This window comes from Bison bison, unplaced genomic scaffold (assembly GCF_000754665.1).
Source record: "Bison bison bison isolate TAMUID 2011002044 unplaced genomic scaffold, Bison_UMD1.0 scf7180017864139, whole genome shotgun sequence".
NCBI lineage: Eukaryota > Metazoa > Chordata > Mammalia > Artiodactyla > Bovidae > Bison > Bison bison.
In genome coordinates, this window is record NW_011494711.1 from 12,265,907 (window position 1) to 12,283,642 (window position 17,736).

General features: G+C 36.9%; 1 protein-coding gene across 1 annotated transcript in view; it reads right to left on the minus strand.

Annotated features, from left to right (window-relative positions):
- Window positions 1-2,818: 2,818 nt before the first annotated feature.
- Window positions 2,819-17,736, minus strand: part of LOC104988651 (activin receptor type-1C) — a gene marked incomplete at its 5' end in the record, with an annotated part of 23,093 nt that continues 8,175 nt past the window's right edge. Inside the window, 2 exons of the mRNA XM_010840030.1 lie at window positions 2,819-6,126; window positions 16,746-16,876. Of these exons, the coding sequence (XP_010838332.1) occupies window positions 6,001-6,126; window positions 16,746-16,876 (257 nt within the window). The remainder of the gene's footprint in view (window positions 6,127-16,745; window positions 16,877-17,736) is intronic.

Consider the following 17,736-nt stretch of genomic DNA (forward strand, 5'->3'; position numbering starts at 1 on the left):
TTAGGTCTCATTTTCTGAAGATGTATAAGCAGGCCCATTTCTGAAGATACATAAGCTAATACGGTACATTTCTGTAAAATATAAAAATATTTCTGGGTTGAAGAGCCAATTGCAGGTTGGAGTTCAACCCCTGCTGCTGCTGCTGCTGCTGCTGCTGCTAAGTCGCTTCAGTCGTGTCCGACTCTGTGCGACCCCATAGACGGCAGCCCATGAGGCTCCCCCATCTCTGGGATTCTCCAGGCAAGAAACACTAGAGTGGGTTGCCATTTCCTTCTCCCTGCAGACACTCAGTGTGGGGCTAATTTCCTTAATGCAGTCAGATTCTTAATGGCCAGGCTAATACTCAGGTTCCTCTACTCCCGCGTAAAAATCTATCAGTTAAAACAGTTAGATATGGAGAGAAAAACTTCTTCTAAAATAACATTGACCAATGATAAGAAAATATAATCATATTTGAAAATATTAAAATCTAGGATGAGATAGAGCTCATACTCTCCCAACTATTGTATTAATCTATGACTGAATTAAAAAGTATCTTGGAAGTTATATTAATAGAGGGATTTTTCAATGGGGATTACTAACTAATTTCAAAATAATATTATATCCCAAACCATATGGCATAATGGCTTAATTTTAAAAGATGGTCAAAGCAAAACAAAGCAATAGTATGAAGTATAGCAGAAAGTAATTAAGCAATCACATTATGGGACATATATTTATCATTCTCTGTCCACACCACTATCTCTTAAGTGGAATTTATCATTAAGGCAAAAGTAGACATTTGTTGTATGTTAACTAAAAGCTAAAATTTAACTAGACTGCTAGTCTTTTTAAAATTTAAAAGAAAGTCTTCTCTGCCATTAACAAATACATTCTTCACAAGGCCAAATGAAAAATTGCCAGAAAAGGCATGAGATGAAAGTCCTCATATGTGGATACGGGAAATTAAAGTCTTGTTAGGAGGTTTATGTGTAGCGATCTGGATGGGAGCTAGAATACTAAATGAACAGTGATTGGAATTGATGAAATCCAGCAAAGATATTATTTAACGCACTGAAAGAATGAGGATGAGCTAATGAGAAACTAAGAAAAGAAAGAAGTAAGACAATGTGCTACTAGACATGGTCCCACATTTTAACTATCAAATCATTTTTTATTCCCGCTCCAATGTATACAGAGAAAAAACAGTCCCTATAGAAAGAAGACAAGAAGAGCCATGAAGCGTCTCCTATCACTACTTGCATGAAAAAATTCTATATTCTCACAATTCCTAAATTTTACTCAGCACTCCAATGGCTGCCTACCTAGGTTGACAACTATTTTACAGTTCTTCCTTAGCCTACTTTGGTTTTTCTCACTAATCTCATCATAAGTGAGCAAATTGTTTTAGCAGAAATCAAGAGAAGTGAGATTTGATCATTGCCACGTTCATTAGTTTACCTTTAAGGTAGGTGCAGATAGATGCTAATTATTTTTTAATTAGTAAATGTTGGATATGGCAGGGTACTGTGGTAGGTATCACCACTGGGTTCTCATATTAGTTCTGCTAATAACTAGCAGTTGTTTAATCTCTGATCTTTGTTTTCTTCATCTACAAAATACGGGAATTGAATTATAAAATCTCTTATATCCTTTGCAATTCCCAAATACTGGGTTTCAATTTTGTCTGATACCTCTAAAATAATTTAGACCACCAAGGGATTCTCCCTTCATTAGAAGGCTAAATAGTAGCATGATTAAGTTACATAGTAACTAGTCTTCTCTTTTAATTAGAGAGTAAAAATAATTTGGGGAGACAGTGAGGGAGAATATTTTAAAAGGAGGTGAAAAATAATGAAATATAAAAGAAAAGCTAGAGGGAGAAAAAAAGTCAAATAACTAAAATTCTGCATTAAAACACTTTGAAAATTTTCTATACTACATAAATTCTATTTAACATTGCAATGAAATTTTTGTATTCCAAATGAAATTCTTTTCTGTCTAGAAGAAACTCTCAGGAACAAAGGGATTACTGTCTTTACTAAATAACACATCAAGTCCATGTGGTAGCTTGTGGAGGGAGTTAACACAAAATATTATCAAATATAGAAGTAGTAGGTTTCACAAAAGAAAAAATATTTATAAACTCTTTGAAAAACACAATGACATCATCTTAAGATACTAATTCTTATACATTTCCAAATAACTTAAAATGCTGTAGTTGTAAATTCATCTAAAAGAACAATTATTGAAAACATCAACTGACATTAACTTCACTCATTTGCTATTGTTACTTTCTTGATTTCCTTATGGGAAATAAAATATCCATACTTTAAATTTATTTAAATGAATTACATTTCCATATTTATTTTAAAATAACTAACCAGAAACTATTCCCTGCTAAGTATTTTTAAGTTGAACTTTGTATAATGGCAAACATGGGTTTCCTGCCTTCGGATGATTTGCTAGTAGTTTCCCTGGAGCTCTAGTGCCAGGCTAGTGTTAGTCGCTCGGTCATGTCCGACTCTGCGACCCCACGGACTGCAGCCTACCAGGCTCCTCTGTCCATGGGATCCTCCAGTACTTTTGCATAAATTCTAAGATAGCCCTGAGTTTTCTCTGCCCCAGTAAGTCAAATGGTGGCAAAATTCCAGGATAGTAGAAGTAGTTTTGTTTTGTTTTATTTAATAATTCTACTAAGGTAGAAGTATTACAAATAATAAATGTTTATGGAACATCTAACCTAGTGAATCTATTGTAGATTTTCATTTTAAAATAAAAGCTGATTTTGAAGTCTTCAGACACTAGAATCAGGTTACTATTTTCATATAATCATGGAAATTTAAAATGCAAAGTTAATTGAAAGTATAAAGATGAGAAGCAAGTGCTATACCTAAAATAGTGCACGACACAGTCATGTTTCACTTAACTTTCAAGTCAGAATATGAATTAAGAATTCTAGATGTGACATGCCAAATATTTTAGACAGAATAAAGCACACAACAGAATCTGTACCAATTACATCCTTAAATGCTTAGCTTATAAGGCAACAAGTTCATGCTGAAATATTGACAACAAATGATGTTTCCCTTAGTTTAAGGAAGTGATGCTGCATTTAAATTCCATCACTTTATACAGTACTGAAATTTCATAAATAGCATTTTCCCAAGCTTCACATTATACCCAAAGCCAAAATATTTGAAAGGAGAAAAGAACACTGACACTCTGAGTCTAAGAAGAATAATTTTTTGCTTACAACAAAATTCAAAAGAAATAAATATTACACAGTAAGACTCTATCAAAAAGAAACAATATAAAGTTTAACATCATAGGTTATATACAATAAATTTGTCTAATGCTCTAAGCTATATCCTATTTTGTAAGCATTTTCTATTTATAATCATTCTGAGAGTTAAGGTCCCTATCATTTTGTTAACCTACCCCTTTTCTTTAAAAATATATTTTGGAAATTGAAATATAAGACTATTCAGTTAGGAGGTACAGTTAACCAACACAAAAATGAGGAAAATATCTCAAAATGTACAGATTGCCCTAGAGTGAAAGTTGAATCAATAAAATTATGGAATTATGGACACTTTCAAATAGATTATAAAACATAATGTCAAATAAAATGGAGATTTAAATCATCTCTTAAAATTAAGTAAGTATATTCACCCAACATACATGAATAAAAGAGAAAATATTATTCTTGTTTGAAAGTCATACAATCATAGTACATAAATAATTTCATTCTCATATATGCAGAAACAATCTATGAGAAATTAAAGTAACAAGCACAAGCAAGATTACCCCTTCACATAAGCTTTTTTTAGAATCTCTTCCCATATGTACTTTAAAAAATTGATTACATAATTTAGATTGTCTGGAATAACTAAAGATACTTTCTAAATGCACTGCAAATTGGGATTTGTTTTTGAAAACCATCATCACACAGAATTTGAGACACCCTAATCTGTATCATATTTATTTGCCAATTTACTTCCCCCAAACACCCACACCCCTGTTCCTATTCCCAAATTAGACTTCAAAATCCCTGAGAACAGAACCTATCCATCTTTTAATTTCCTTATTGGACCCAAAGTTGTGGCAAGGAAGATATTCTTTAATGAATGGACAACTGCATGAATGAGAGTGAAAGAATATGCAAGCTAGAGCTGTCCGATTCTTGCCTTTGATAGCTCATCCTAGTCAAATGAAGATGGGTTCAGTAACATATTTTCATAGTGGAATGAAGTGTAATCACTAGATTGTGCTCTATATAGAGCACATCCTTTAGAACACTGTTACCCAAGCCATGCTTTGTAGAAACTAAAACTTAGGCTAATAAAAGGTTTCCCCTCTTTTTTATAAAAAGAGTCCCATTGGTCAAATAATTTGGGAAATCCAGTTTAAAGAAATTCAAGTAACAATTTTTACTGCTAGACTTCACAAAGCACATAATATGCTAATATGCAGTATCACTTTCTAAGATGTATCAAAGAATACTTTTGGTCTTTGATCATCTCAGAAGAGCATTCTAAGGAACAGAGTTTAGGAAACAACATTTTAGAAGAATAAAAACATTCTGAACAATGTTTTAGAAGATTTAACATTGCCAATGCAGAATTATAGATTTGAAAAAATATTTAATATCCCATGTATTATTCAGAATGTTTCACTTCTGTCTCTACAGGAAGTAGGAGCAAAATTATCATGAGCATTCTTCCACACTCATTGCTCATTTTGAAAGGACAAGAGAATATCCTTTACAGTTACTGATAATCCTTAGTTAGGTTTGGTTATTACACTTCATTTAAGAGTTTTCTTAATTTTTCCTCAAAATATCTCCTAGTAACCTCTTCCTTTCTTGTCCTCTTTCTAAATGTATATGTACAAAGGTAGTAGGGACCTCTGAAATGCCTTAAAAACATTAAAAAAATGCCTTAAAAAATCTCTGACAATGGATTTTTATGACGGATTAATCTCTGGAACTATTGAGAGAACATTAAAACTATTTAACAAATAGGTTGACTATGGAATTTCCATGAGGAAAACACCCAGGATATTGTCCTGGGAGTTCATCCAGGTCCATTAGGATTCTGCAAAATAATTTGCCTTCTGTTTGACTAAACCACAAATATCATCATGAAAGATGTTGTTTCTCCACAGGGAGAAGAAATACTATAGGAATTAAAGGGAAAGTAGGAAGCTAGCTAAACCTACCACGTGGATCATCACAAGATCTGGACCTAACACTGGCTTTGTCACTAGCTGTGTCACTTTGGGACATTTCTCAATGATTCAAAATGTCAGGTATCTCATGTGAAAATAAGAGAAAGTAACAATCTCAGTGACTTTCAAACTGTTTGTCTCAGGAGCTGCTGTGGTTGTGCATTACGAAGAGTAGGAGGACAGGGAAGGAGAAACCAAGTAAGTGATCTGATCTCACTTCCATCTTCCAATCAAGCAGGTCTACTTTTACGTATTTTGTATCCTAAACTTCAGAGCACTGTTTAATTTTTTAAAGGTCCTATTCATTTAAAAAAAAAATAGAAAAAACCATAGATTATATAATCTAAAGCTTTGTTTAGATATAATATGTTCCAGTTCACATTTTTAATGAAAAGTTTTCATCTCGGCAGAAAAAGTAAATGGACTTTTATATTTTTTTCTATTCATTCATGTGCTCCTGATTCAAGTAAAATAAAACCTTAATAACTTTTCTTACTTTATATAGCTTATTTTACACTTTTGTAATATGTTCCTTAAATAAAAAGATGAGCTGATGTGTTGCTTTTCAAAATAAAATTAAAGACAACATGGGGAGTAGATGACATCAACTCCAGCCCACACTTGACTTTAGTTATTTTTTCATGGTGCCTTTGGGCACTTAAATACTGCACTGCATTATCTTTGAGGTAGAACAAAAACAAGGACAAAACAAAGGCAAAAAATTCACATAAAAAGGGAAAATGAGAAAGAAAGCTGTGTGATTATTTCTTTTTAACATGATTTTCATCATCAGGCTTTGCAGTCTTCTTTGACACAAAGTTGAGATATAGTCTTCTTAATCCGAAGAGCAGTTAGTCGTGCTGCCCCATTGGCATACCAACACTCACGCATTATTCTCCCCATGACTCGGAGTGCCTTAAGAGAAAAAAATATCAAAATCTTTAGCACAAAACACAGTACAAGAGAAGAAAAATCACAAACGCAGGAATTGATGCTAAGCTCTGATATAGAAATAATAAATTTAAATCAATAGGAGAAGGAGATTAGGGTCAAATCACCTCAAAAATCCTGTCCAGGGCGTCTCCCCTCAGACAGACACGAGGGTGTCTCCCTTCAAACACAGACTGGGTCGTCTCCACTCAGACAGAGATTAGAGTCTCCTCTGAGACAAGGATCACGTGGTAACCAGAAGAGAGGACCAGTCTCCTCTCAAACAAGGGTCAAGGCACCTCTCCTTAGAAAAATACTGGAGCATTTCCTCTCAGACAGAAACCGGGGTGATTTCTTTCAGAAAAAAAGACCAGGGCAACTCCCTTCAGAAAGACATCAGAGTGTCTCCCCTCAGAAAAGAACCAGGGCTTCCCTGCTGGTCTAGGGGTTAAGAATCTGCCTGCTAATTCAGGGGACATGGGTTCAATCTCTGGTCCGGGAAGATCCCAGACGCTGGAGGAACTAAGCCTGTGTACCACAACTACTGAGCCTGCACTCTAGAGCCCTCAAGCTGCAACCACTGAAGCCTGTGCACCTAGAGCTGGTGCTCTGCAAAAGAGAAGACGTCTCCACAATGAGAAGCCCACGTACTGCAACAGAGTGGCCCCTGCTCATGGCAACCAGAGAAAGCCAAAGCACAGCAATGAAGACCCAGTGCTGAAAATGATAAATAAATAAATAAATCTGAAAAAAAAAAAGAAAAACAGAAACTAGAGCATTTCCCCAGAGACAGAGACCAGAGTCCTCCTCTCACAAAAAGATCAGAGTGTCTCCTCTTGACAGAGACCAGAGGGATTTCTCTTAGAAAAGGATCAGAGCTCTACCTTCAGACAGAGACCAAAGTATCTCCCCTCAGACAAGGACCATGGCTTCTCCTCTCAGGCCAAGACCAAGACAACTTTTCTCAGAAAAAGACCAGGGTGTCTCTCCTCAGAAAGGCACCAGAGCATTTTCCTATACAGACAGCAAGGTGTCCATTCTCAGGGATCAGGGAGTCTCCTCTCAGACAAGGACAAAGGCAGCTCTCCTCAGAGAGTAGGACATCCCCCCTCTGAAAGGAACCAGGGCGTCTGACCTTGAACAGATGGGCATCTCCTCTCAGAGGAACCAGAGCATCTCCTCACCAAAAGAGATCAAGGTAACTCACAAAAAGACTAGGGCATTTCCCCTCCAAGAAAAAGGTTTCTCCCTTCAGAGAGAGACCTGTGTGTCCCCTCTCAGAAAGGGACCAGAGTGTCTCCCCTCAGACAAGGACCAAGGCATCTCCCCTCAGAAAGGGGCCACAGCAACTTCTCTCACAGACTAGGGCTTTCCCTTCAGACAGAGACCAGAGCATCTCCTCCTAGGGGGACCATGGCATATCCAGACAGAGAATGACCAGGACAATTTCTTTCAGAAAAAGTTCAGGATGCTTCCCTTCAGCCAGAGACCTGAGTGTCCCCCTCAGCTAGTGTTCAGGGTGTCTCCCCTGTGACAGACATCAGGATGTCTCTTCTCAGAAAGGGACCAGGGTGTCTCCTCTCAGAAAGGGACTAGAGTGTCTCCCCTCAGACAGACACCAGGGAGACTTCTATCATATAAAGACTGGGGCTCTCCCCTAGACAGAAGGAGGGCCTCTTTTCAGAGACCTGGGGGTCTCCCCTATGACAGAGACCAAGTCATCTCCCCTCAGATAGAGACCTGTCATCTCCCCTCAGACAGCATCCATAGTGTCTCCCCTGTGACATGAACCGTGTGACTTCTCCCAGAAAAAGACCAGGGTATCTCCTCTCATAAAGGGGCCCGGAGGTCTGCTCTGCACTCAGGCAGAGTGCATGGCCCATTGCTTGCTAGATGGTTTGCAGCTATCATTTGTGGACCTTGGAGGCAGCTACAGGAGATGATAGGGAGCCTTTGCTCAATGGCATTTTGGTTTATGGAATTACACTATTATATTTAAGGGCATGTTTGATTAGCATAAGGTGAAATGAAGATCAGTTTCATTTATTTAATCTTTTCTGTAGAGATTAGTTACCAGGACTTCCCTGGTGGCTCAGACAGTAAAGCGCCTGTCTACAATGCAGGAGACCTGGGTTCCATCCCTGGGTCCGGAAGATCCTCTGGAGAAGGAAATGGCAATCCACTCCAGTATTATTGCCTGGAAAATCCCATGGACAGAGGAGCCTGGTAGGCTACAGTCCATGGGATCGCAAAGAGTCAGACACGGCTGAGCGACTTCACTTCACTTTCACTATTTATTTAGCTTCCACCTACTATGCTAAACATAATTTTAGGAAAGAGAATGTGGTCACGTTATACTATATCCTTTTAGAGTAAGTAAAATCAATTGAATAGCTTTATCTTCTTGAGAATATCAATAAGCATTGAAATGCAATTAGTTAATATTTTCATGCATTTTATGTATGCATTTTATGAAAATTTTTCTCTTCCATCAAAGCTGCATAAAAATAATATGCTTTCAATCAAGAAATTATATATGTTATATATAAAATAGCTAACAATTTCTACCCTTGGGCTTTCAGAGCATATAAGCTTTCTTTAAAACCTTTGTAGTGAAATTAACACCATGACCTGACAGCCGCATCAACAGAAAATTGGATTAAAGATTTACTAAGCATGGCCCCACCCATCAGAACAATACCCAGTTTCCCCCTCAGTCAGTCTCTCCCATCAGGAAGCTTCAATAAGCCTCTTATCCTTCTCTATCAGAGGCAGATAGACTGAAAACCACAGTTACAGAAAACTAAGAATCTGATCACATGGACCACAGCCTTGTCTAAATCAATGAAACTATGAGCCATGCCACGTAGGGCCACCCAAGACGGACGGGTCATGGTGGAGAGTTCTGACAAAACGTGGTCCACTGGAGAAGGGAATGGCAAACCACTTCAGTATTCTTGCTTTGAGAACCCCATGAACAGCATGAAAAGGCAAAAAGATAGGACACTGAAAGAGAAACTCCCCAGGTCAGTAGGTGCCCAAAATCTACTGGAAATCAGTGGAGAAAAAACTCCAGAAATAATGAACAGATGGAGGCAAAGCGAAAATAACACCCATTTGTGGATGTGACTGGTGATGGAAGTAAAGTCCAGTGCTGTAAAGAGCAATATTGCATAGGAACCTGGAATGTTAGGTCCATGAATCAAAGCAAATTAGAAGGGGTCAAGCAGGAGATGGCAAGAGTGAACACTGACATTCTAGGAATCAGTGAACTAAAATGGACTGGAGTGGGTGAATTTAACTCAGATGACCATTATATCTATTACTGTGGGCAGGAATCCCTTAGAAAAAATAGAGTAGCCATCATAGTCAACAAAAGAGTCCAAAAGGCAGTACCTGGGTGCAATCTCAAAAATGACAGAATGATTTCTGTTTGTTTCCAAGGTGAACCATTCAATATCACAGTAATCCAAGTCTATGCCCCTAGCAGTAACGCTGAAGAAGCTGAAGGTGAATGGTTCTATGAAGACCTACAAGACCTTCTAGAGCTAACACCCAAAAAGGATGTCCTTTTCATTATAGGGGACTGGAATGCAAAAGTAGGAAGTCAGGAGATAACTGGAGTAACAGTCAAATTTGGCTTTGTAGTACAGAATGAAGCAGGGCAAAGACTAACAGAGTTTTGCCAAGAGAACGCACTGGTCATAGCAAACACCCTCTTCCAGCAACACAAGAGAAGATTCTACACATGGACATCACCACATGGTTAATACCGAAATCAGATAGATTATATTCTTTGCAACCAAAGATGGAGATCTATACAGTCAGCAAAAACAAACCAGAAGCTGACTGTGGCTTAGATCATTAACCCCTTATTGCAAAATTCAGACTTAAATTGAAGAAAGTGGGAAAAACTACTAGAACATTCAGGTATGACCTAAATCTGCTGCTGCTGCTAAGTTGCTTCAGTCATGTCCAACTCTCTGAGACCCTATAGTCTGCAGCCCACCAGGCTCCCGTCCCTGGGATTCTTCAAGCAAGAATACTGGAGTGGGTTGCCATTTCCTTCTTCAGTGCATGAAAGTGAAAAGTGAAAGTGAAGTTGCTCAGTCGTGTCTGACTCTTCGTGACTCCATGGACTGTAGCCTACTAGGCTTCTCTGTCCATGGGATTTCCCTGGCAAGAGTACTGTAGTGGGTTGCCATTGCCTTCTCCATGACCTAAAGCTAATCCCTTATGATTATACAGTGGAAGTGACAAAGAGATTCAAGGGATTAGATATGATAGACAGAGTGCCTGAGGAACTATGGACAGAGGTTTGTGACACTGTACAGGAGGCAGGGATCAAGACCCCTCCCCAAGAAAAAGAAACGCAAAAAGGCAAAATGGTTGTCTGAGGAGGCCTTACAAATAGCTGTGAAAAGAAGAGAAGTAAAAGGCAAAGGATAAGAGGGAAGATATACCCATTTGAATGCAGAGTTCCAAAGAATAGCAAGGAGAGATAAGAAAGCCTTCCTCAGTGATCAGTGCAAAGAAATAGAGGAAAACTATAGAATGGGAAAGACTAGAGATCTCTTCAAGTAAATTAGAGATACCAAGGGAACATTTCATGCAAAGGTGGGTACAATAAAAGACAGAAATTGTATGGACCTAACAGAAGCAGAAGACATTAAGAAGTGGTGGCAAGAATACACAGAAGAACTATAAAAAAAAAGATCTTCACAACCCAGATAACAATGGTGAGATCACTCACCTAGAGCCAGACATCCTGGAATGCGAAGTCAAGTGGGCCTTAGGAAGCATCACTAGGAACAAAGCTAGTGGAGGTGATGGAATTCCAGTGGAGCTATTTCAAATCCTAAAAGATGACACTGTGAAAGTACTGCACAAAATATGCCAGCAAATTCGGAAAACTCAGCAGTGGCCACAGGACTGGAAATGGTCAGTTTTCATTCCAATCCCAAAGAAAGGCAATGCCAACGAATGCTCAAACAACTGCACAATTGCACTCATCTCACACGCTAGCAAAGTAATGCTCAAAATACTCCAAGCCAGGCTTCAACAGTATGTTAACCACGAACTTTCAGATGTTCAAGCTGGATTTAGAAAAGGCAGAGGAACCAGAGATCAAATTGCCAACATCTGGTGGATCATCGAAAAAGCAAGACAGTTGCAGAAAATCATCTACTTCTGCTTAATTGACTATGCTAAAGCCTTTGACTATGTGAATCACAACAAACTGTGGAAAATTCTTCAAGAGATGGGAATATAAACCACCTGACCTGCCTCCTGAGAAATCTGTATGCAGGTCAGGTGGTCTGGTATTCAGAATCTGTATACAGAAATCTGTATGCAACACTTAGAATGGGACATGGAACAACAGACTGGTTCCAATAGGAAAAGGAGTACGTCAAGGCTGTATATTATCACCCTGCTTATTTAACTTATATGCAGAGTACATCATGAGAAACTCTGGGCTAGATGAAGCACAAGCTGGAATCAAGACTGCCGGGAGAAATATCAATAACCTCAGATATGCAGATGACACCACCCTTATGGCAGAAAGTGAAGAGGAACTAAAAAGCCTGTTGATGAAAGTGAAAGAAGAGAGTGAAAAAGTTGGCTTAAAACTCAACATTCAGAAAACTATCATGGCATCCAGTCCCATCACTTCATGGCAAATAGATGGGGAAACAAAGGAAACAGTGACAGACTTTATTTTTCTGGGCTCCAAGGTCACTGCAGATGCTGACTGCAGCCATGAAATTAAAAGACAATTGCTCTTTGGAAGAAAAGTTATGACCAACCTAGACAGCATATTAAAAAGCAGAGACATTACTTCACCAACAAAGGTCCACCTAGTCAAAGCTATGGCTTTTCCAGTAGTCATGTATGGATGTGAGAGTTGTTCTATAAAGAAAGCTGAGTGTCAAAGAACTGATGCTTTTGAACTGTGGTGTTGGAGAAGACTTTTGAAAGTCCCTTGGACTGCAAGCAGATCAAACCAGTCCATCGTAAAGCAAATCAGTCCTGAATATTCATTGGAAGGACTGATGCTGAAGCTGAAACTCCACTACTTTGGCCACCTGATGTGAAGAACCGACTCATTGGAAAAGACCCTGGTGCTGGGAAAGATTGAAAGCAGGAGGAGAAGGGAACAACAGAGGATGAGATGGTTGGAAGGCATCACCGACTCAATGCACATGAGTTTGAGTAAACTCAGGGAGTTGGTGATGGACAGGGAGGCCTGACGTGCTGCAGTCCATGGGGTAGCCTAGAGTTGGACAGACTGAGCGACTGAACTGAACAGTGAAATTAAGATATTTTTTAAAATTCTGTAAAAACACAGATATTAACGCTATAGAGGATATACATTTTCCTTCAATTGAAAATTGAAAATTAATTAATTTAATTATGGGAATATGACAGAATGACTATTCTACAAAATATTCTAAGAAAGGACATTAAAGACAAAAATGGATATGGGATGGGCTGGAAATTCTCTGTGTTGATCTTGATGATAAGTATACACATATACTTTTTTTTTTTTTAAGTCATCAAGCTGGACACTAAAATTTATGCATTTTGTATATGTAAATTATAACACAATAAAATAATGATAAAAATCAGTATAAGTGAACTGGTAAATAAATAAGATAAATACTCAGAAGGGAAAACAATGAGAAGGCATGAATCCAGAGTGGTGAAAGAAATCACTGTAGCAAGGAGCTGCTCTGGGGGCATCTTTGGATCTTACAGTCTAGAATTTCAGAATTGACGGACTACATGTGAAAGACAGGAAACATAGTCCACAGCACACAAAAAATGTCAGATGAAAATGTTTACAAAGTCTAGACTGTAAGGATGAATTGGTCGTAGAAGGAACTTTGCAAAGAAACTTGTCTAAATCTTGACACTTGGTAAAGAAAAAAAATCAAAGCTTAGCCTTATGATGTTGCAGTAAACCTGAATTCATAATGAAAATTCACAAGCAGATGAGGAAACAAACCATCTTTAACAAGAGGCAGTTAAAACAAAAAACAGGAAAATCAAACCTATCAAAACACTAGATGTTAGAGTTAAATGATATGAAAAATAAAATAAGTAAAAGCAACGAGAAAAGTCCAAACATTAGTATAAAAAAGTGTATTTACAAAAGAAAAAGTACTTTTCATGTCAGTAAAATTTGACATGAAAAATATAACCATTATAATAAAAACCTAAATGGATGAGTTAAAGGACAGATTGTGCTGTGCTGTGCTAAGTCGCTTCATTTGTATCTGACTCTTCGTGACTGTATGGACTATAGCCCACCAGGCTCCTCTATCCATGGGATTCTCCAGGTAAGAATATTGGAGTGGGTTGCCATGCCTTCCTCCAGGGGATCTTCCCAACCCAGGGATGGTAGAATTCACGTCTCTTGCAGCTCCCTCTTTGGCAGATGGGTTCTTTACTACTAGTGCCACCTGGGTAGCCCAAATGGCAGATTAGACACACGTAAATATAGAATTGGTGAACTGTAAGATGAATATGAGAGATTATTCATAAATGCAGTAATATGAATAATAGGAAAGAATAAGAGACAAGCAAAGTAAAATGAAAGGTCTAACATGCATACAGTGAGTTCTCTAAAAATGGGCAATTAAAAAAATGAAAAGATGAACTATTTGAAGAGATAATGGCTCAGAATTTTCCACAACTGAAGACAGTCACAAATCTTAAGAATCAGAAAGTCCAAAACGTCCAGGCAAAATTAATCAAGAGATATCCAAACCAAATACATCATAGAGAAACTCAGAATGCAAAAGACATAAAGAAGTTCTTAAAGAGGTCTGGAAGAAAAGATAAATTAACTAAAAATAAAATTAGCTGACTTCTCAACAACAATAATGGAAGTTAGAAGCCAGTGGAATAACATCTTTAAAGTACTTAGAGAAAATAACTGCAAACCTAAATTCTAATGCCCAGATAAACTATTTGTTCAGAACTGAGGACAAAATAAAGATATTTTCAGACACCCAAACACTGAAAGAACTTACAACTTTTAGATCCTCACTAAAAAGCAATTAAAATAAAATACATTTAGAAGATGCACATGAAAAAATCAGAAAATTACCTTAAAATGAAGCTCTGAGACCCAAGAAGGAATGTTGAACAAAGAAAATGATAAACATGTTCACAATTCCAGAAAAAAAACGATGATGGTATAAATATCTCATAAATATCTAATATGTGGGATTAATACAAAACAAAAGAGAACTAAAATATTGGGCAAAAATGAACAAATTCATTACATAAAATGTAGAAAATTCATTGTATAAAAATGACATTGTTAGGCCTATTCTAGGAATGCATGATTGGTTTAACAGTGGAAAATCCATAAATGCAATCTATCATAATAAGACACTAAAGCAGAAATGACATATCACCTCAGAGATAGGAAGAAAGCTTTTATCAAACAAAAGTCAGTTTTTATGAGCAAAACCCACAGCAAATATGACATTCAAAGGTGAGACATGTAGGAGCAAACCTATCATCCTTACCAGGCAACATTATACTGGAAGTCCTAGAAATTGCAATAACAAAGCTATGAGGATTGTTTCTAGAACTCTCATTATTTGAGAGTCCCTTGGACTGCAAGGAGATCCAACCAGTCCATTCTAAAGGAGATCAGTCCTGGGTGTTCTTTGGAAGGAGTGATGCTAAAGCTGAAACTCCAATACTTTGGCCACCTCACACGAAGAGTTGACTCATTGGATAAGACTCTGATGCTGGGAGGGATTGGGGGCAGGAGGAGAAGGGGACGACAGAGGGTGAGATGGCTGGATGGCATCACTGACTCGGTGGACATGAGTCTGAGTGAACTCTGGGAGTTGGTGATGGATAGGGAGGCCTGGCGTGCTGCAATTCATGGGGTCGCAAAGAGTCGGACACGACTGAGCGACTGAACTGATCTGAACTGAATGATCATCTATGTGGACACTCCAAAAGAATCTACAGTTTTATACCCAATTTCTACAGACATATACACACAGAGCAGTGTTGTTCTAAAAGAAGCTAAAAATCACACATATGGCAATCAACAGCAGAATGAAAAAAAGAAATTGTGCTATATCCATACAATAGAGTACTATACAGATATGAAAATAAACCAATAATAGCTGTACTATATAAGGTAAAGTTAAAAAAAAAAACTAAGAAGAATACCCATAGTATCAATAATATATTTCACAAATAAACAAAAGTTAGCCATAAATATATAGGTAAATTCTAAAGAAAAGAAAAGTAATAATAAAATTATTAGTTACAATAGCAGCCTCTCAGAAGGGTGAAGAATGTTCAAAGGTATTAGAAGTGTTCTATTTTTCAAATGTGGAATTCTAATATTATCCTTTAAATTTATATATATGTTAATATTCTTTCATTCATGCATGAAATGGTTAATGTTAGAAACAATTTTAATTTAATTTCAATTTTTTTATAAATGCCTCAAATTCTGCTTCTAAAATAAGTATATTTTACCTATATAGAATACTTTACCTGTATTCTAAACAAAATTGAAATATCAGGACATAAATCTTGCCTTAAATAGAAAATAAGTTGAGTGAAACATGAAGGAGAGGAAAAATGAGGGGAAAAATAACTATTTAAGACATGACATATGACAAAGCCAAAACTAAAATATGTCACCTAAAAAAAGACCTCAAGCATTACACTTAAACATGACAGAAGATAAACAGTTGTAATTGGGATGGGGAGATTAAAGCATTAAAATAGTTTTGGAATTTGTTAGATGATTTATAGTTTTTCCCCTACCTTCCCTTCTACTTCCTGTGGGAGTTAGAAAAGTCTTTCTCTTCACATAGGCAAAACAAGCATTACAATATATCTGCTCTATGATGGTTACTACATGTGTGGTTCAGGATAAGGAGATAAACAACAATGATCCCTGCTATGGGGAAGTTTTCTGATGAAAGAAAACCATAAGTTAGGGATTAAGAATAATTTGTTGAATATAAGGATGACTAAAATTGTAATAATTGTGTAGCACAAACATTGACTACCCTCTGAATATGCCTGTGTTTCTGACATCCCCAGCCCCCTTCAATTAGATGGGACTGTGTATCTGGTTCTGGTCTATGAACCATGAGTGGAAGTGCTGTGTGTCACTTGAGGCAAAGCACTAGAGAGCTGGTGTCTGACCCTCTAGCTTCTCCCTTCCCCTGACCTATATCTCTGGAACTGTGTGTTGAAATAGCAGCACCCCAAGTCAAAGTCACCTGGATTACCGAGTCACCAAATATAGCACAGAAGCTGATGAAAGTTGCCTAACCTGTAAGGGACTTGGCATAGCAAGAAATAAAGTCTTATGTAAAGTCACTGGGATGGCAAGGTAGTTCCTGTCACATAATTTAGCATTATGACACCAGCAGCTATAGGGAATAAAATCTTTCCGAAGCCTATACAAAGACATATACCCACATACGTGAAATGAATTGGAGGCCTAGATTAAGAGAAAGGAACTACATGGTGTTTGAAAATCCTCTCTGATACTTGCCTCAAAATTATAATGGGAAAAAATATATATAAGAACATAGCCTTACTTCACAGCTTTGCCACTGGTTTGGAATACTTGGTCGGAACTTCTGGTCACAAACAACCTTCCTCATTTCTTCTACCGAGGGATCTGAAGGCACCATGTCATAATAAGGCAACTGGTACTCCTCAACAATTCCTATAAAAAATTTACATAATAAATTTCCTGGTGTGACTAATAAACAAAGATGTTTATTTGAAAATAATACCAATTAAGTTTTCTAGGAACAAGTGGCATGCTGGAAAACTGGAAAATCAAGCTTATTCAAATTATATATCACTGTAATAACCAAACCTACAAGATGAAAGCTCTCAGTTGAGTAGTTATATGTTTATAAAATTTTTATTATAAAAATATATATAATTTTGATAATTATTTATATGATATAAAACAAAATAGGATGGTATAGGGAGGGAGGTGGGAGGGGAGTCAGGATGGGGAACACGTGTATACCCGTAGCGGATGCATGTTGATGTATGGCAAAACCAATACAATATTGTAAAGTAAAAATAAATAAATTAAAAAAAAAAGAAATATTATTCTAGAAAAAAAACTGGATAAAATATACTGTTTTACATTATATATTACACTTAATTTTATATTAAAACATTCTATTTCTAGAACATTTAATAACTATAAAATTACATAAATTTGGATTTCCATAAAATACCATCGTGCAATTCAAAAGTAATACCTAATTGCAAAATTTACAGCAGATCCTCATTGATCTGTGAATGATGTATATTTCTCCATGAATAAAGTATGTTTATCCTTTTCAAAACAAAATGGCTTTCTTCTTTTTGAAAATTGTTAGGTAACCTTTCAAAAGCTGAGTTTTTTAACATTTGGATTTTAGAAGTACTACATCTGAGAAGGTTCCAGAGAAATAGCCAAAAGTATTTGAAGATGATCTTAATTATCAAAATGATACTTGAATTTAAGAATTTTCTTACAAAATCAGTCTAATTAACTATGTTTTTTTTTTAATTTAAGTATAT